The 20,567-nt window shown below is 42.9% G+C and overlaps 1 protein-coding gene across 1 annotated transcript; it reads left to right on the forward strand.

The window, feature by feature from the left end:
• Positions 1-12,325: 12,325 nt before the first annotated feature.
• On the forward strand, positions 12,326-18,859 carry EXOSC9 (exosome component 9; the record flags this gene model as incomplete). The annotated part of the gene is made up of 12 exons (XM_081999049.1): positions 12,326-12,391; positions 12,567-12,661; positions 13,372-13,491; positions 13,604-13,706; positions 14,155-14,292; positions 14,760-14,842; positions 15,176-15,308; positions 15,759-15,847; positions 16,046-16,192; positions 16,566-16,756; positions 17,085-17,163; positions 17,703-18,859. 12 exons carry the CDS (start codon positions 12,326-12,328, stop codon positions 17,782-17,784), a joined length of 1,326 nt encoding a protein of 441 aa, XP_081855175.1. The 3' UTR covers positions 17,785-18,859.
• Between the last annotated feature and the right edge of the window lie 1,708 nt (positions 18,860-20,567).

Raw genomic sequence — 20,567 nt, forward strand, 5'->3', positions numbered from 1 at the left:
CCAAATAAAGGTAACTCAGCCTGTGCCCTATCAGTCACGCTTGTGAAGAGCCATTATAAAAAACAGATTATATCTATTCCATGCAATACAGTAAGTATGAAGTGCTTCTGCAAATCAACTTATCAAAAGTGCCCCAACCAATGCCCCAAGTGCATGATTTGAAATACTTCAGGGCTACTCATCTGCAAGGCAGCTGGGAATAAAGGTAATCTCTTTGTGCTTATACTGAATATGCTTTACAGTTTTATGGCTACTTGTATTAATTGAGAAAAACCATTAGCCGCTCTTCTTTCTAATCACTGACATGAGGCCAAAGTCATTCCCACTATTTTCACAGAGGAAGAACAAGAAAACCATATAGATACGAGGTTGACTAGTCACAGGCAGAATACCCTACACGGTACTGTTTTCTCATCATTTTCCCATGACTCTGAAAAAGCCCGCCCAAGATTGCAGAAAGGCAACTGGGGCACTAGGAGGAGGCATGTCAGGACTAGAGAGAATTGAGGCTCTAGCCCTCACCCGTGCACCCAAATCTGCAATTTGACAGATACAGTTTCCTTCAACTGAGACGAATTTGTCTGTGTTACCCTGTATACTGAAATCCTCCTGGTGCAGGAGCATGCTGGGCATGGGAGCGCTGCTGTTCCTGCTTGTGTGACCTGGTTATGGCCCCAGGGTCCAAAAACCACAGAAGGGCTGCCATGGGCAGTGGAAGCCACAGTCCTGACTTCACCAGCTCCTACCAGCTGGCTACAGACAGCAAATCCTCACGGCCTAAGGTGTGTGAGGCAGGATGGCATCAGCTCCAAGCCTCCCGTACTAGCAGCCCAAATAAAACATCGTATGTCTCGCAAAGTCACTGGCAAGCAGAACTGCATGTTGGAACAGTCTGTATAGGAGATGACAGGGTCTATAATAATGCAAGTAAGAGACTAACATAAATCACATAGTATGCAACAGTTTCAAAAGCTTGCAATGAAAAGCCAGGGACAGCCAGCTGGAAGAAGAGCCAGAGCAATGCCAACACCCTCTGGAGGAAGGTCTCTTCTACTTTCTTTTAACATTACCCCTACACCCTCAACAGATTCTTCCCCCCATGCCAAGTTACCCAGCAGTAAGCAGAAGAAGAGGGCTCAGATATACTGCAGCAAGGGCTGGGAAGCCAGAATATCGTATGGGCGCTGCGGCCTCTAACAGTGGCCTCATCCTTGCAGCGCACTGCCTTGCAACAGAGAAATGCACAGCAGGCGTGAATAAGGCAGACCGTGTACTGAGAGGCGCTTATTTGAGTTAGCAGCATTCTGCCCTGTAAAATACATTCCACGGCAACGCTGGAGACCCAGCTGCCTGCTCTTCCGCAGCCAGACCGACCCCAACAGCTGCCATCTAATGTGACGTAAAAAAACCCCACCCAAACCCCACACATTTAAACAAGAACATCAGCTCTACAGTACTTCTAAAATATTTTTCTTTTGCCAAGCTTACTACATAGCTGTTAGCACCTATCCATAACTTCTCCATGTGTCCTTCCTGTAAGGACATAGCTGTGTCCACACTTTGCCGTGGCGCAGAAACTCAATAGAGAGCTTTACCTCCTTGCCCCACATAAGTGCAAAGTGTTTCACTTTGGCGTCTGCCACTTGCAACCCCGATGGCTCAGAAACCTCAAGCCTAACATAGTGCATTACCGAGCACTTTGCCTTTGCCTCACAGTCCCAGCAGGTATCCAACATGCCATTCCACCCATCAAAAGTCATTCCTAAATCCTCTTCCCGTCGATTTTTGTACTGATAAACATGGGAATGGTGAGAGGCTCTCACAAATAAATGACTGGATCAAAACTTTTGTTTTGCGCAGGTCATACACAACCACAGAACTCACACTTGCTTGAGCTCTCTCTCTGAAAGTCACTATGGTACAAGAGAAGTATCAAAAATGATGATGTGAGAGCGCAAGCAAAAGTCTGCCTCAAGCGCAAGTTTCCTAAAGGCCCAGTGGCCGAGTTGCTTCCTCCATGCCCGCCCCCCCCCCCCCCCCCGACGCCCAGCACAGGGTGGGGCAGCCGGCAGGAGGGTGCACCATGCCTCAGGGCTCCTCGGCCACACCGCATGGACACTGGGGAGCACCTGGGGAAGAGCAGCTGCTGCGCAGGGGACATCGGGGATGGGGAGAGGTCAGCCTTGGGATGTTGCCAGGCCTGTTCCCACCTACAGGGAGTGAAGCCGACTTAGCATTTTAGTCATATGAGGGAATAACTCCTGTGGAATAAAAGGAGCAAAACTGGATTAAATCTGGGTAAAGTAAAAAAGAAAAAAGTCATTTAAAAAGGTGAGTGTCATCTTCCGTGTTGGAAACCACTAAATTTAAAAATGCTCTAATCAGGTCAAATTCAGATCTCCGTATGCCAAAGTAAAGCCAAGAAAACCTCTTCTGCAAAGAGTGCCGGCCAAAGAGGAGTTTTATACTACTTTGTTACCGAGTAAAAGCTGCAGGGCAGCTCACCTTCAAATTTCTCCCGAAATTTGCTTTGCTAACGAAGCTTCTCCAGAGAGCAGAGGGCCAGAGGGCGGTGGGGGCCGCGGGGAGGGAGCGCTTCAGCGCGGGAAGCGGGCAGAGCAGGAGCCGCGGGGCGCGTCCGGCCGGTGCCTTCCCAGGGGATGTGGCGAACCGAGGGCGCCCCGAGGGCGTCCCCCCGTCCCTCCCTGCCTCTCGCCGCCTGGAGAAGCGGCGGACTCACCTGCGGGGCGGCCCGAGGCGGCGGCGGCGACGGGCGGCTCACAGCTCCCGGCAGGCAGCCCAGGGCTGCCGGGGCGGCGGGCGGCGGCGGGGGGGGGCGGCGGGGGCGCTGCCCGCGGAGCCCCGCAGCTGCCGGAGGAGCAGGCAGAGCAGCAGGAGCAGCAGCAGCAGCAGGAGGAGGAAGAGAGCCAGGTAGAGGAGCAGGTTGAGCTCCCACTCCATGCCGCCCCCGGCACGGCTCGGCTCCCCGCGGACCGCCCGGTGCTGATGCCGGTGCCGCCCGGAGCCTCCTCCCCTGCGGCAGAGCGGCCAGCGGGCGGAGAGGGGGGCACCGGGCGGAGGGGCTGAGGCCGGGCTCTCGCGGAGCTCCTGCCTGCAGCCCCCGCCGCTGCCGCACCGGGCAGCAGGAGGGCACCGGGCCGCGGCGTCGCGCCTGCGACTTCTGGGCCGGTGGTCCGAGCCGGGGCGCGTTGGCCATGCTCGCTGGGCACAGGTCCCCTCTTACAGAAGCGATGCTCCAAGAGCACCCGTCGCCCCAAGGGAAGCTTTCTGTGGCGACTGGCTTCAAAACTGTGCCTCCGACCCAAACCAAAGCACCCAGGTAGTGGTACCCACAGACAGCATCCATCCTCCTTGCCTCCTCATCCCACGTTTCACACACATCCACCAGCACAGGCCGACCAGCTCTGAACTTTGGTGGTATCACAGAATGCCTCACTCCTTGAAGACATTTGAGAACCATCCCCTTGGCCGGGAGCTAAAACACTTGTCAGATATTGCCATGGGAATAGAAAAGTTACTCAGATTTTTGGCCACTTGACTCGGATTTTGGTGAACAAAATAATTGTGATGGACCCACCCTGACTTTTGCTTTGGAGGCAATGAAAAAACACACTTTAAAAATACCGTATGCTCTTCGTCATTGCTAACATCTGGCTGTTGGTCAGGTAATGGAGCCACCACCCTTAAAGCCAGGGGACACACCAGGGTTAAATCTGTCACGAGCCGGTGGCTCCCGCAGCCGCTTTCAGAGATGCTCTGATCAGTGCATGAGCCTCCAGACTTCACAGGCGGGTTACTGAGGAGCGCAATTGCAGCAGTGGCTCGCTGGCCCCCTCGCGACAGTGGCACCAATCAGGAAAAAAACAAAATGAAGACATATTTCACACTCTCAAACTATTGCATCTAATCTCCCTCTACTCCTCCCCGCTCCCTGAAGACCACTAGTGCACGGAAGCTGCAGGAGAGCAGATGAGACGAAGGGGGTGGAGAGATGTCAGCTTTCTGCTACCCTCCGCGAAAACCCTACTTTCACTTTTTGGGTACCATCTGTCCACTTGCCCACGTGATTCATCTCAGCTCAAGTCATATCCCCAATGCCTCCATGGATTTATAAGCATCGGAACTGAAATTTCACAGAGTGAGCATAAGCACTGCTGAAGGCAGCATATATTGCAAATTTTGTCAGGGCTGTAGAACGTGCCATACTTTGTGAAGAAAAACATCCAAAAAATTGCATAAATTCTACTTCAGAAAGCCTCCCAAATTCTTAATATGCATTACGGCAAGTTTGAGCTAAGGAGATAATAATGTACTGGGTTACCATTTTACACCGAAACTTCTATCCTTATTGAACCTCTAGAATAATGCTTCGTAATAACATTCAATAAACAATTTGAAGCAATTTGGGAAAATGATCACTGAAGCAGCAAAAGTTCATTCAGACATCTTCATCAATACTGTAGAAAACAAAACATTATCTGGCGGAAGAAGGAAAGGCCATCATCCATCATCCTCCAGTGCTCACGCATGCCGGCTCTGTTCTCTCAGGCACAATAATTAGTACTTCCCCATTTCACTTGTATTACTAGTGAGGAATTGAACTACTCAAAACACAGTTTTCTTATCAGCATTGATTCACGAGGAATTGAGAATTAGGATCTTTGGGAAATGTGGCAAGATTAACCCTTGAACTCGATATGCATAGAATATTGATCAGAAGCTCCATGAGAGACAGTCTGCTCTTGTGCACAGACACTGGCGATACGACACCTTGTGATTGTACACAAGAGCAGGTATTTCTAAACCAGGCTTTTAACCTTTAACAATGACTGTGTTTTAAGATATAACTATAAATGTGAAATTGTATTTAAAATCAGCTGAATCAACAAAAAGATATATAGGTTTTGGGGTGGTTTGTGGGTTTTATGACCAAAACAGAATTCTGACAATTCTTAAAGCTGTACAGAAGAGAAATAGTTCATCCTTTATTATTAAAATGTTTTGCTGAATCCTATAACTAAATAATGCAGGCTGTTTCTGACAGTCTGAGCAGGAAAGTATAACACGCAACCTGAATAAGCGGGAATGCTAGAATTCCTCCCCAGGCCTTACTCCTCATGTAAAGCAGCAGTCAGGCTCCCGGGAACAATGGCAACTAAATTTTCTAAATCTATCTCCTGATTTAAAAGAAACATTTTAGTATGAAGAGTTATTAGTCTCAGAACTGGGGGACATTCTTCTCTCTTGAAACCTGGATTATTTTGAATAGTTCAGTTTTGCATTGTCCACATAGAACAAGAAAAAGACTTGCCTAGAAAAGGTTATGACTTTCAGCATTTCAAGTAACCAGGCACTCAAGATTAATTTCTGGTTTGTAACAGATAATTGGAAGCTGAATAAGCAGGAGAAATAACTGAAAAGAGCTGTTCTGCTTTATTGGTTTAACTCAATCATTTCTTATCTATGCTGCTTATCCTGGGGTTGATACCACCCCTCCTGGAACTGCATCAAGACACGCTGTTCTAACATGGTTACAGCTGGCCATGCTGCATGTGCACAGTCAGATTTTCCTCACGCCTGTAACCAAACACACATATTCATTCAGTTATCACTCAAGGTGCAATGGTACGTTGGAGAACCTGGGAATGGGGATGACACTGGTTTGTCGGACCTGCAAACTGGGCAGATTCAATTAATTGGCAGCAGAAATCCAGATCATGTTAGCCGAGCGCTCCGTAGATACTTTTTCCACCAGTACACCAGCAGCAGCGTGATCTGGCATTCAAGACTAACAGTACTGTGGACTGTGACAAGGGTAGCACAAAACTGAACTTTTCAAAATAATCCAGGTTTCAAGAGAGAAAAATGTCCCCCAATTCTATGCTGTGATCTGTTACGGATCAGCTGTGACGTTTAAGCTTTTCACTACTCTGAATTTCCTCTGTGTTGTAGAAGTATCAGTATGTGGAATGAGATCACACGTATGTGGTATCTGCAAATATCTTCTGTCTTCTTTTCCAATAGACAAAAAATAAGTTTCCAAATCAATATTCACTTCAGTTTCACACTCCGGAATTCCTGTAGCAAGCCAGTATTTAACCCGTCTGCCAAGTAATACTTACTTGGAGATGAATATTTACAGGATACGAGAAAGTGTTTGTTGGTTTTTTTTAACAACAATTTTGATTTATTTTTGCCTATTCTACTTGAAAGCAAACTATAGTTTCTACTTTAACACGAACATTTGTTCCTTTTTAAGATAATTTGGATGCTTCTAAAATGTTTGAAAACTTTAAACAACACTAAAATGTTAATCCAGACATTGCTTTTGTACGTTCGGAGCCTTTAACTATAGCTGTAACAATTTGGGCTTAACATGACACTTAACTCGGCAACTGTTTTCACTTGAATGGATAGAAATCATGAACGCAGTTTGTCTGGAGCCAGAGAAATTGCAGGATGTAGAGACAGCAGACCTCTCAGTATTTAGCTATTGTGCTGAGACTCAAAGATGCAGATTAATTAATGGCACTCACACAGTGGCAGGACAGCATTTTGGCCATTTCAGTAGCTCTTCAGAAGACAACAAAGCGAAACAGGCAGCAGCAGCAAAAAAATAAGGGGTGTAATTTCTTTTCCCCCAACTTTGCTGCTTGTCTAGAAACCAGCCTTACGAATACTTCCCACTTTCCCAAAAGGATTTGCTGACAGCTGGGAAGTGCTGAATGCAGCACTGTCTACAGGATCAGAACTTTTGGCGGGTCTCTTTGGTGCAAAACACTTCTTTTACAAGAATAATAAAACCCAGGAGATTATGTGAATGCTAAGTATGGGTGGAAACAAGAAGAATATTTTGGGGTTTACTCAGAAATCTAGCCTATGAAAGATGATCAAGCAAACATCCAGCAAGTAGATGAAGCAGAAGTTACTACCAACTTCCTTTAAGTTGGTATTTGGATGATTTGCTGACAGTCCCTTTTTCAGAAAAAAATTACTTTAGCATATGTATTAGGCAAGTACTTTTCTAAATTTTAGCCATGCAAGCCGCAACACCTTCCTTCTAATAAGTAAGGGACAAACGCACTTAGATAACGTGCTTCAGATAACAGCTTGTTTAAGTGCTTCTCTGGCTCAGGGCCAGAACACCAGCACCTCACTGCACCAAGCAGGTCCATGCTTTATTTCTGCCAGCTGCGTTGCTTGCAATGATTACCGATCCTCCCACCCGCATGGAACTGTATGTGTTGCAGCCTTAGAGGCTCTCATAAAAGCAAATTAGAAATTATATTATTACATCTGTGCAGAACCTTTCTTCCCAAACAATCCTATAAGCTGAAATACTGTATACATCATGTCGTGCATACATGCGTAAATGTACTCTGGAGGCACTGGAGAGCAGGACTTGCAGCTAACCAGCAAAGGTGCATTACAGTTAAGGCTACCATGAAAAGAGAAGATCAGTTTTTTATGTATTTTTATTAGGCCATAAAACGTGGTTGCTGGAAGCTTGCTGTCAAGATGCTGAGATTCTGATGCAGTTTGGTTTTTTTCTTCAGTCCTCAAATGTGATTCTCCCTCATGGCTCAGTTCGGTAAGATAATCCAATTCAAGTATTTCAGCCTACAGAGCATTCATCTCAAATGAAGAAATGCTTCTATGTGGGCACAATAGATCATCAGTCTCTTCTTTCTGACAATTCCTGCTTTAGCCTAAGTGCCTGTGATGTATTCACTTTTTTATTCACTCTGCAGTGTTAAACACTCATTCCTTTTCTTTCTGGTTTCAAACACCATATAGAGTATTTCTATTACTTGATTACAGTTGTAACTCTGCCTTTCACCATACAGAAATGTAATAATTGCTCAACTTCTATTAACCTGTTGCATTGACCTTACTTTCCACGTAGCCTGCTTCATATTCCCTGTCCTGTGATTTTATGCCTCCTTAATTTGTGCATGAAATTCTTTACCCTTCCTAGCACATGTGCACACACAAAATCTGCAAAGTAGACTTTGTGCAAAGAAGATGGCATGAATCAAAGGAGAGAGCTGATTTCCAGCCCCCACACATGACTTGATTCCCCTGGAATCACATCCAGCTCCTCCTGAAGTTCACCATCAACTTCTCTGTTCCAGCATCAGAAGCAAAAATCCACCATGCCTGCCTCCCCAGCAATAAAGGTATAACTAGCACTTCTGGAAATGTTTCTGACAGAACACATATTAGTACAAGAAAACCTAATGCAAATGACTGACAACACTGTTGAATGTTCTAGTTTATTGTCAAAAATGTGACACTCCTTTGAAAATACTTTTTAAAGCTTTTATAAAACTTTTTGCAAAAAAAGCTATTGCTGTGATTTGCTAAGCAACAAGACTGCAACACCTCACCAGCCCAAACACTGAGCCGCTCACTTCTGTCAAGGAATGATGCCAAAGAGTGCGTTGCCACCAGCCTGAGAGATTGAGGCACGTTAACGGTTCACCAGGAGAGCCGGGGCAGGAATTTTTCCCACTCTAGCCCCAAGGACAAATTGTCAGCATATGCCCAAGTTGACATTTTTGTAATTGATGGAGAATAACATAGTTTAGAAGGTTCCTACAAACAATACAAACCCCTCCAAGGTTATTGATAGTAACTGAAGGGTTTCATGAAAAATTCGTTCATTTTGAAATGAAAATGACTGCCATGTTTCACAAAGCTAGTTTTCATTTTGACTGCTCTACTGAACAACCACTTACAGTAAAAATGTCACTGTCTATATAGCTTGCAAGACTAGTACATTTTAACCTATGTGAATTACTTGTTGAGTAATATGTTTCTTTCCAGATTTCAATTCTCTTTCTCAAGGGGTAGGCAATATAAACATTTTTTTGAAAAGTATAAAAGTGATTTTAAGTACTACCATTCTCTTGCAAAGCCTGCAAATGAAAACATAACAAAACCATGCTAGTGAATGAGAACCAAGTAAAGTTGATTAATTAATCATTACCAAGATAAGCAAATTGCTGACTAAATAATACAGCGAAAACTAAGCAACTCAAGGAAGCCCTTCTCTGATCGGTATCTGAACTGCTATATTACACAGGTACAGAATGCCCCATTTAAGTGTGAAATTCAACCCCATCACCTCTTCTTTAGAAGCTATCAGAATCAAGCTAAGCTGAAAAATGCTTAAATTCAATTGCTTGCCCACTATGATGGAGCCGAATACAAACACTAATGTTCCAGTTTTCTCACTTGGAGCACAAACACCAGTGATTCCAAATGGAGCTGATAGTAAGCAATTAGGCTATGAGTCTGCGCTCCTTTAAACCAATGCAAATAAGAAGAAACTATCCTGAAATTCTTGTGAATCAAAAGTGTGAAAACAAAGGTCAGATCTTCAGAGTTCATTTCTTCTAAAAAAAAGTAGATGGTCTCACTCACCCTTTAAGATAATTTTTAATTTATTCATGATAGTGATTGCCAACATTATGCTTATCTGCTTATCCAGTGACTTGTACTTTTTCCCCAAAAAGAAAATCAGAGGAAAAGGTCGAAATAAATAATAAGGTACGTTGGATTTAATGTAGGTTACTGCAACAGAGGTGGACACTTCATCAAAGAGGAGCGCTTGTTTCAATGTCCCTAGCACTGTAATGAAGTAAGATACAATTTCTGAGAAAGAATTCCCTGGCTGCAAATTTAGCCTTGCCATGCCTGTATGGTCTTTGCCTGCTATGCAATAAACGTTTGGGTTGTCAATGCAAAAAAAGTCGGTAATATTTTCAGTGCACATTACGTCCTACTGTAATCTGATAAAACAGTATAGTAAGGCACTATGTCCCACCACCTTTCATATGAAATGTTCCACAAAGACATTTTCTCCAGCTTACAAACTGTCAGCTTTCCAAATGGAATCAAGATTCTGCAATTCAAATGGGGATCTCTCCATGTTGCGTATCATCACCACCAATAATCTGGCTGCCTGCCAGGTCAGGCGTCTACTGAAACCTATGCAACCTCACCGACTTTTTGGGTTTATTAGATGGCCCTTTAATCTGAATTTAGAAACGAAGAGCAGCAAGGAAATTATCCAGTTCATTTCTGTTCAGCCACTTCAGCTGTGCATACCAGAGAAAATACTTAATACTAAGTAACACTAACATCAGTACCTTGGAATACACACAGGACTCAAGATTCTGAGGAACAAGATACTGCATTTAAATCAAGCACAACAACTTGGCAGCATTGAACTAATAGCCTAAATTCCTCATGGGAGACTTTAACCATCCCAATATCTACTGAAAAGGCAACATAGCGGGACTGTGTTTACCAATAAAATTCTGTTCATTGAGATGTAAAAAGATTTCAGATCTCTTTTTATATTATAAAAAAAAAAAAAGGAAGTATTTCACAATCCTGCTTCCTGCAAGTACTCTGACTTACAAGGTGGGTCAAAATGGGCTAATAAGTATACAGACAAATAGAACATGACAGCACACTGAAGATGTAAGAAAAAGTACTCAAAGTGGTAATTTATGGCTTTAGCTTGGTTTTAATTGAATATGCAAACAAAATACTTCTTCAGTGCAGCTGAATTGTCTGAAATTTGTAGTGAGCTTCTCTGAAAGCAACATAAAAGACTTCAGTACAACAAACAAAATGTATCAGTGTGATAGGAAAGGATTTACAGTAACATATTGGGCAAAAAGTTCAAATTAGACATTAAAAAGGCAAAGCGTATGGTTACATTCCACTTCTTTCAGAAGTCTGCCCTTTTTGTTATTCAAGTTACATATTTGCCAAAATATTTCCACAAGTGTTTCCCAAGCTTTATTTTACAGGTTATGCCTGCCTGCTAATAATAAATTAAACAACTCAAAATATACTTGTTTTCTGTGATTTAGAAACACTATTTAGCAGTTTACCCAACTGCACATAACATGATTAAAATTAGTGCTTAGAAAATAATTTCCTTCTTACCAAATCTTAAGTGATTGCAAGTCATTAGTATCTAACCTTTACTTTTCATGTATAAAGCTGCACCAGTCAAAGCACAGAAGGACTCGGGGCTACTAACACAGAGCAAACTTGGCCAGTGGAAGCATTTTTTCCCTCAGTGATTGCAAAGCAGCCAGAATTTAACCCCAAGCTTTCACTAATGAATATTATCACTAAATTTAAACAGTAAAAAAGCAAAACCAGGCAGAATTTCTACCTAAAGCCTTCCAGTTAAGCTCCAAGGAAAATAAACAATCAACCACATATCTGCGATGAAAGAAAACCTTATACCAAATGTTATCCTATTCATGACTACAGAAAAAGTTGCCTTACATAATTTCATTCCTTATTGTTGCTTCACATGTAGTGCCATTTGAGAAAACTATTTGCTTATTTTTGTCCCTACAGAAAGAGCGTCTTTTTGTAATTTCATCAACATTCTTTTATATTGAGTATGTAAGAAAATCCATTTATCCTTACCCGATGATATAGTAAGGGCATGGAAAAATCAGACTGCACTTGTCCTCACACACAAACTTGAAGGTTTCTGAAGTGTGACTCACTTTTTAGTTTGCACTGTTAACTTCGGTGTGTTAAGAAGCTTTAAAGACAGTATAACTGAGATATTTCAACAATTTTGTGTGAGAAAAGCAAAAGTGTCTGAGGTTTAACACTTAGTGGGAAGATACAGTAATACAATTTTCTCATTTCAACTCAAACTAAGCGTAAAAGCCATTTGTAAAGGCCTTGAGTTTTTACTTACAGACAACACCTCATAGCAGCAGGAAAGGATGTTCCTCTGACAAATTTGAAGCTTTTGTTGCATTTTTGTCTACAGCACTAACTGCCTTCCTCGCTCTATCAGCTTGGCTGTTTTCTGGGGACTGCAGGAGCACGCACATCTTGCAGACCGGGCACTACAACAGCGTTAACTACTCGAAATGTCTAAGACGCGTTTTTTTTAATGTTTTCTCCGACAACCGGCACTTTTGTTACAAGCCCACACAGCCTCTGGTCCCTTCGGCGTCTGAAGACGCGCGAAAAGCCACCCCAGGCCGCGCTCTGAGCAGCGGAGCCGCAGCTTAACTTGCGCCTGCGGTGGGGCAAGCCCCTGCGTCCGCCATTTGGCGAGCGGGCAGCCGCGCCTCACGACCTGGCCCTCCCGCCCTGAGGGGAGCCGCCTGTGGACGGGGCTGGCCGACGGGAGCTCGGCGCCTGCGCACTGGCACTCCACCGCCCCGCGGCCGCCGCGCGCTGATGACGTGCAGGCGGCGCGCGGCCGTCGGTTCTGAGCGCGCGCCGCGCATCGCGGCCCGCCATGAAGGCAACGCCGCTCTCCAACTGCGAACGGCGCTTCCTCCTGCGCGCCATCGAGGAGAGGAAGGTGCGGCGCCCGCCTCCCCGTCCCGTTCCCCATCTCCTTCCCCGCTCCGGCGTGTGTGTGGGGGCAGCGCGGCTCTCCCCTGCCGCCACCCGGCGGTAGGCCGGAGCCCCCCGCCCGGGGATGGCGCATTAACCGGAGGAGGGGGGGGTGTCTCTCTCTCTCTCTGGGCCCGCAGCGGCTGGACGGACGGCAGTGCTATGACTACCGGAACGTGCGCATCTCCTTTGGCGCTGACTATGGCTGCTGCATCGTGGAGCTGGGGAAGACCAGGTGCATGCGGGGAGAGCGGGGGCTCGGCCGGCGCCGCGGCCTCTGGGCTGCGGGCGGGCCGTGCGGTGCGGCGCGGCCTGAGGGGAGGCCTTTTAAAGCGTTACGTTTCCAAACCTGTGGAGGGAAGCAGAGTCGTAGCGTTGAGTGTTAGGCGTCCGAAAGCCCGCAGAGATCACAGTAAACAGGTTTTAAGGACTGAAGCCTAAAAGCCGTAGCAGTTCAAGGAGAGGATCTTAGGGGAGAATTGGGAAGCAGGAAGGGCTGTGGTTTCCGTGTTGATTGAATATTACAAATAACTTAAAAAATATATAAAAATTGTTATAATTTTTCATCCCTTTATTCACTACTCTCACGTTATTCACTGCTCTCACATTACAATATGTGTTCTTTCCACAAATCAAATGGCTCTTTTTTGTACGTGGAAAAATGGAAGATCTACACTTACATAAACATTTAGTTATAGATTTTCATGTGTTTGAGTCTATTTTTAGTCTGAAAAGACACGTGAATGTTCTAATTTCTGCATTTGCGTCTCAGTTGTTGAGCAGACTTTAAATGTGTATGACAGGAATGGAATGAGAAACTGTCAGGAGCGAGAAATATGAACTAAAAGCCTGAACACCTGCTTTTTCAAAGTGTATTTTGTTTCTAGTGGTAGGAGTTTTTTTCCTGCTAAATTCTGTGACTTAGTGGTTTATTTACCTTTACAGGGTTCTTGCACAAGTCTCATGTGAACTTGTTCCCCCCAAGCCAAATCGACCTACAGAAGGTATACTTTTCTTTAATCTTGAGCTCTCACCGATGGCTGCGCCTGGTTTTGAGCCTGGCAGGTATGTAGCTGTCCTAAAAAGACTAACCAGAGATGGCATAAGAGCCACTGTTTTGATACATGTAAGTATATAGCGTAATCATATTCAATTTGGGTTCATTTTGTTTTAACAGGCAACCTGAATTACTGGTGAAACTGAACAGGCTAATAGAACGATGCCTAAGAAATTCCAAATGTATAGATACTGAATGTCTTTGCGTTGTTGCTGGTGAAAAGGTATGAAAAACTACTAATTTCAAGAGGTTTTAAACTAAAGGATACATATAGTCTGGTTTTAAGGTGGTCTCTGTCTTGTTTTGGAAACTAGAAGTTCTGATTTTAGGTTAGCGTAAGGATCCACACATCTGACTTCACAGGTGTTTTTAACTTACGTGGCTACACAGGCTTTCTGAAGTAGACACCCTGCATGCTCAAATGTTTCCTTTCAGAATAAAGTTTAAATAGTACATAAATGTTACGTGTTTTGCCTTGATTAACCACGACTTAAATCTAGTGCACTGAGTGTCTTGGAATGTATCGAGATCTTTCATCTTCTTAAGAAAAGACCTGAAGAATATATGCTGGTTCTTTTTATGGTACAAAATATGAAATTGTTTTGGAAAACTATAACTTCTATAGAATCATGTTACATATTACCAAAGCATATTTGTATGCTTTTTCACAGGTTTGGCAAATTCGTCTGGACCTCCACCTGTTAAATCATGATGGTAACATTATTGATGCTGCCAGCATCGCAGGGATTGTAGCTCTGTGTCATTTTCGCAGACCAGATGTGTCTGTGCAAGGAGAGGAAGTAACTGTGGTAAGTTGTAGCAGATCGTCGTACCTGTTGTGGCATCGCAGGTAGCTGTTTCTTTTTGCCTAAAAGGGAGGATTAAATGTGTGAACAGATAAACTCCAAGATACTTAAGTTTTAGGATAGATGTATTGCTATTCAAAACGTGAAAGACTAGTAAAGAAGCCTGCTGAATACAGAATTTTACCAGTCTCAATTTATGGGAATAGTAATTGTAAAAGATGAGTATTTTACAGTATTTCAACCACATCAAGCATAAGGCTGATGAATGTGCTATATTTGCCTCTGTAGGTAGTAAAAGTAAGAATTGCATGAGAAGAGTAAAAAGAATTTTTTTAATATTTAGATGACTAATAATTTGTTAGCCTTTTTTCGTTTGTTTTTTATTTCTTTAAGTATCTTTATATAGTACGTCATTTTAAAATCAAATGTGTTTTGTAAATAATTGTCTTCTGGTCCAATTCTTTTCAAAGTACACCCCTGAGGAACGTGATCCTGTCCCCTTGAGTATCCACCACATGCCTGTTTGTGTCAGTTTTGCCTTCTTCCAGCAAGGGTAAGATTTTTAAGTATTTCAACAGAAACAGCTTATTGTCAATTCTGTAAAACTGATTTTAAACACAGAAGAGCCTTAAAAATATTTATGTTGACAAGCCGATTTCTTAAAATGTTTTATATGAAGTGAGATGCCATGGGGAGATATTTATGTGTTCTGCACAGTGTAACTAACCAGCAGCTTTCCACAGATGATGTAGGAAAAACTTTCAGAGGAGGGAGTATACCCATAAATTACTAATACGTAAACCAGTTCCTTTTTTTTAATTGTTCTAAGGGTAGTAACTCACCTCAAACTTGTACTGTTGCCTTATATTTAAAAACTTGGTTGTAGGACCTATTTATTGGTGGATCCAAGTGAACGTGAGGAACTCGTAATGGATGGCGTCCTTGTAATTGCCATGAATAAACATCGTGAAATTTGTACCATCCAGTCCAGTGGAGGGATTATGCTAATAAAGGATCAGGTAAACCTTTGTCTTGACCTGTGTGTGTCTCTCTCGTATATGAACTGTGCTGTAATCTTGATGTTGAAATATCTTTGACATTTGGAAGCTAGGAAATCAATTACCTGTCTGATTTAATTGGAAAAGGTTATGTATTCTTAATCCTGGTGGAAGAGCATAGTACTGTTTATCATGCTGAAGAAGAGACTTAGAAAAGGCATATTGTTTGATCAGATACGCATCTTCCCTTCACCCCACCCCACCCCCTGTGATTTGGCTGAGGGAGTCTGTAAATTAATTCAGACTGCACTCTCACGAGTAGCCAGAGGCTGTCGCATCAACTCGTCGTGTATCCAGTCCCTCATACTAAGATGCCGTGTTTTATTTTAAGTGTTTGCAACTCCTACGATGTTCTACAGTTAAAAACATCTTGCTTTCATGATGGTAAACTGTTGTATGTATAACAAACAGGTGCTGAGATGCAGTAAAATAACAGCTGTTAAGGTTGCAGAGATAACAGAACTAATTCAGAAAGCCTTGGAGAATGACCAGAAAGTTAGGTGAGTGTTTTGGGAAGGAAGGGAAATGGGTATTGTTAAGAAACATACTAGAAAGTAATGTCACCCTGTAGTTTGAACAGCAAATTGTTGTCACTTACGTTTGTTTTAAATAGCAGGTATTTGTATATTTGAACTTGGAAAAGAAAGCATTTTTAGGTGTGAAACATTCTGAAATAGTGTCTGTCACTGAATGACTAGGAAAGAAGGTGGGAAGTTCGGCTTTGCAGAATCTATACCGAATCAAAAGATCACTGCCTTCAAAATGGAAAGCGCTGCTGTTGATACTAACAACGTGGAAGAACAAGCGGAAGAAATCATCACTAAAGCTGACCCTCCTTCCGAGGTGTATCTTTTCTGTTTTATTATTCAGGGGAAAACCAGGCTTCCCGGCCCCTGCATTAGCACTACTAGAAGCTAAACACACATCCAAGACTCCTCGCAGCTTAGGTAGCCTTTATAGCCTTCAGAGGAAATGTCAACATCTTATTGGGTTTGGTTCTAACTGCTTTTAGGTAACTTAATTCCTAGCATAGAGTGTAAAACTGAGCTCTGAAGGGACTGATTGTTACAGCTGGAGAGGAAGTACGCTCCCTCCTAATTCCCCTTTAAGCATGTTCTCCCCTGGGGAGAACAAGATGCAGCTTAAAAAACAACTGGTTTGCTCTCAGGGTACAAAGAGTTTACCAGCAAACACCAAGATTTTTCTTAACTACTTAAGTTTTGCCAAACCAATATTGCACACTCCTGGGACAGCCCAAATTGGGGAAGGAATAGAGAACTCCTGGGGAGACCTTGAAGAATCCGAGAGGGAAGAAGCAGCAGAAGAGGAAGGTGAAAGTGAGGCTACTGCTTTTGAATGTCAGAAAATGGAAACTGAGAATTCGAGTACGATGAGGGAAACTAAGAAGGGTAAGTATTTATTTATCTTGATACCAGATATGCTTATTATATCACATCATTAACAGTCTAGAATTAAGACGTGAAAAGAGTTTGCTAGCAAGAAAGGAGAACCATTGTAGTCACTTCCCACTCAAGAGTTAACACCCATTTGCTACTTTCACTTCACCTGGTCCCTTCCCTTTTCTTCAAAAGAAAACTTGATTTCTGTAGTATATGGAGGGCTCCAAATTCAATGCTAGCTACTCTGAATGTTTCTTTAAAAATGCTGTGGTTATTAGTTACAGAAGTTGTGTGTACAAAACCGATCACCAGTTTGTGGTTGGTTTCGGTTTTTTAGATGAACCTATTGTACTGTCCGACAGTGAAGAGGAAGAAGTGGTCATTCTGGAACCACAGGAACTACCAAAGAAAACGAGGTAACCATCATGTGAAATTAGGAGGGGAAAGGCATTTGTAAGGAGTATTTTCAGGAGAAAGGCATTTGTAAGGAGTATTTTCAGGAAGCATGGGATTTTGGCAAGGCCAAGAAGGGTCTTGATTAACCAAGGGGGCTACATAGATAGCCAGGAACAAGAAAGTTTAAATCTAGGCTAGCTTGCTCCTGTCCTAGGGGGCCAGTCATCCTGGCTGACCTGCAGCAGTCTGAAGTGGTGACAGATGTTTGACTAATGTTAATCATTCCAAAGAAGGAAAAAACACAAAAGTGGATTTGAATCAGCTGCTCTGTAGAGATGCTGCAGAGATTCTACATGCTGCACTACAGCTAATCTTAAGTTTTATCTCCCAAGAAGTGAGGCTTATTGCTGTATCCCTAGGCTAGCCATGGAAACCCTCGTTGTGTGTAGTACGCTTTCTAGAACCCAAGTTTGGATTTTGCACTGAGTGTGGTGGATGGTTGCCCTGTAAATAAAACTATTCAGTATGTTTCTTTGATACAAATGTTGTTTGCTCACAGAACACAGACCAACTCAAAACAAGAAAGTACAAGTAAGAAAGCATTTAACAAAAGGAGAAAAAAGAAGAGAGCTGCTCATTAAAGCATCATTCCTTCTTCAGCAATGCTGTATAATACATAATTTGGTCTATCATTACTGAAATTATTTTTGTAGATAATTTTCTTTCTTCCCACCCCATATCTGGTCCTGCTTTTATGTATATAAGACTACTGTATACAGCTTTAAATAAAAAAAATTTGCATGTAAGTAAGTGAAATTCCATGGTTAGCATCCAGCTTCAGCAGCAAACTCACTGGTTCAGCTTGAACTGTCTCAAGTTCTACAACTTCAATTGCAGAGGTAAGACGCAGTTTTCTTAAAACGGCCTCTGCCATTACCAACGTGAGCTCTGTATGGTCAGAGTTCAGGTGGTAAAAGGAGTTACGGCTCAAGTTTAATGCTAGGAAAAGCTGCTTTTAACTAAAGTAGCTATTGCCACACCTTGGAAGTGGTTCATACTTTAGAATGTCCTTCACAGGGGGAAAACTGTGTGTTGTGACTAAGACCCTCTTGCCCATGTCACTCCACATCTTTCTTACCTTTTACTGAAACTGCTTTGTGGTGGTAAAAAAAAAAAAAACCCCACGCATGTACTTAACAAAATAGCATAGAACTTCCGCAAAAGAGAAGCAACCCCTAATTTAGCAATGGAGTTTCTTAAAAAGTTTAATTAAATATTACATGCAACAGGTAGGAGTCCTTCGTGGAACTGTATTCAAAGACTTACGCTCAAGCAAAACAGAGAGATGAGAAGGTTTCCAAAATACCTGACCCAGCTGCTTTGTTCAAAAACCAAGTCAAATTGGAAACACACACATATTTACAAGAGCAAAGTAGGACTATTTTACATGTGACCTTAGTATTTCATGAAATATGAACAGGAGAGAAGTTACTGTTGCAGATTATTACATTCCCCAAATCAGGTTTAGAATTTAATGTAAAAAATATAAAAAAACCCTGCTCCCAGCCAAGCAAGTTGTGCTCTTTCAGAAAAGCAGAAATACAGAAAGCCCCATTTCTCCAGGAGCTAAACCAGTGTGTTTTCTTAGCGCCAGTTCTTCCAACCCAAAGTCACTGTCTGGAGTACAAGAACAAGTGAAGATTCAGTGTCATCTTACTTCTGCAGTACCATGAGACCTTGAACTTCTTCAGGGAAAAAAAGTGTTCTTTGCACTGCCATTTCTCTCTCCACACATAACACTTCATATCCTACATTCCTTAGAGGTTTTATTTTGAAAGGACCAGAAATGGATGGGCAAAACAGTAATATACTACAGCCTGGGATATTTTCTTCAAAGCTTAGTAGCAAGAGCTGGAATCCTCCCGTATTCACTTTGGAAAATGAGAAGATCAACAGAAAAAGATGGTACTTAACTGCAGCAGCAAGAGCTGTCGGTGAGGAAGGAGGAACATAGTTGTACTGGGCAGAGATGCCAGCCCATGACTGAAGCACTTTTTTTAGGCTGTAGAGGAATTCATATCTCTATATTGAAAGTAAAGCTCACAAGAGCAAGGGAGAATTTTTCTCTGTGCTACAGGAACAGTGACAACAACTTCCATTGAAAACAGCAAGGAGACATTTCATTAAGCAGTAAATTAGTACTATAAACCACTGAAGAGCTACTTGCTTTTTTCTGGGAAAAAGAATTCGTAAGCTTCCTTTAAGTTACTCTTCTTCTAATGTTCATATTTCTCAGTGGTCTTGGAAAGTTTCCAGCATGTGCCACAAAAAAGAAGGGGAAAGCAGAACCCAGCTTCTCACAAAGAACGCTGTGCTCTCTCGTCTGCCAATCGGCATTTTGAGTTGCCCTTCTAAGGTCATAAACGAATCTCGCAACTGTGGCAAACATGTTCCTGTACATACAAAACTCCCTCTCCTGCAAGGTTAGAGCATTTCCAATACTAAGCACCAGACATGATAAGCTGTGCAGTTTTTTCCCCAACTAGTTTTAGCTTTTCCGTGGTAACCTACTGAAATTAAGCTAAATAATGGCTATTGGAGAACATGGTAGACCAATGAAGTATGGTTCTTCATTAAACATTAGAACATGCATAAAAGTCAAAGTGCATCCTGAAAAACTCAGATTGGCCAAAAAAGGCAGCCTCAGCTGCGTACTTTTATCTTGACTGGATAAGTCACCACCACTTGACCTCATTAGTTTTGTAACAGAGTTGGTTCACAGAGGGCTCAGACTGCAGGGCAGGGGTGGGGGCAGAACAGCAAGTTCTTAGCTACCGCGCCAAGAAATGCGAGTTGTCTCACTGTAATGTGTGCTTGTCAGCTTGACAAAGGGGTGATGATTTTTGTAAAATTTATTTTAGATAGCCCATACCATAACAGCTGTGCAACTTCTGTGAAGAATTTGTACTACTGCCTGCCAGGGGTCCAGATAACCAGACAATGTTGAATCAACTTCAAGGGCAGCCCTTGCCAAAAAGCTTTAGAGATGAATGGCAGTTTAAGATGATAGTACTGCCCCTCGGTGGTTTTAAGGTATTGGCCAGACCCCTAGCATCTCATAAAAATTGTTTATTAGCCAACCTAGAAATGGCTTAATTAAATCCATTTCCATGCACTCACTGCTTTACATGCAAAGAACAGTAAGTACAGGGCAGTGTCTCCCCATTTACACAGGTTGAAGGTAAACGTCCACTTGATCCAATGCCAATTATGTGCTAGTTTGCTCATCTAACAGTTCTAGAACTAAGGAAAAATAAGACCAGGTGGTCTACATTTTTGCTGCATGCCGCAGAGGAACCCTTTCCAAACAAGAGGGATGTACAGAATTCATACCATTCTGCACATAGCCCATCCATGCCAGAAG

This window comes from Phaethon aethereus (genome assembly GCF_964289735.1).
Source record: "Phaethon aethereus genome assembly, chromosome: 4".
In the NCBI taxonomy this organism is placed as follows: Eukaryota; Metazoa; Chordata; class Aves; order Phaethontiformes; family Phaethontidae; genus Phaethon; species Phaethon aethereus.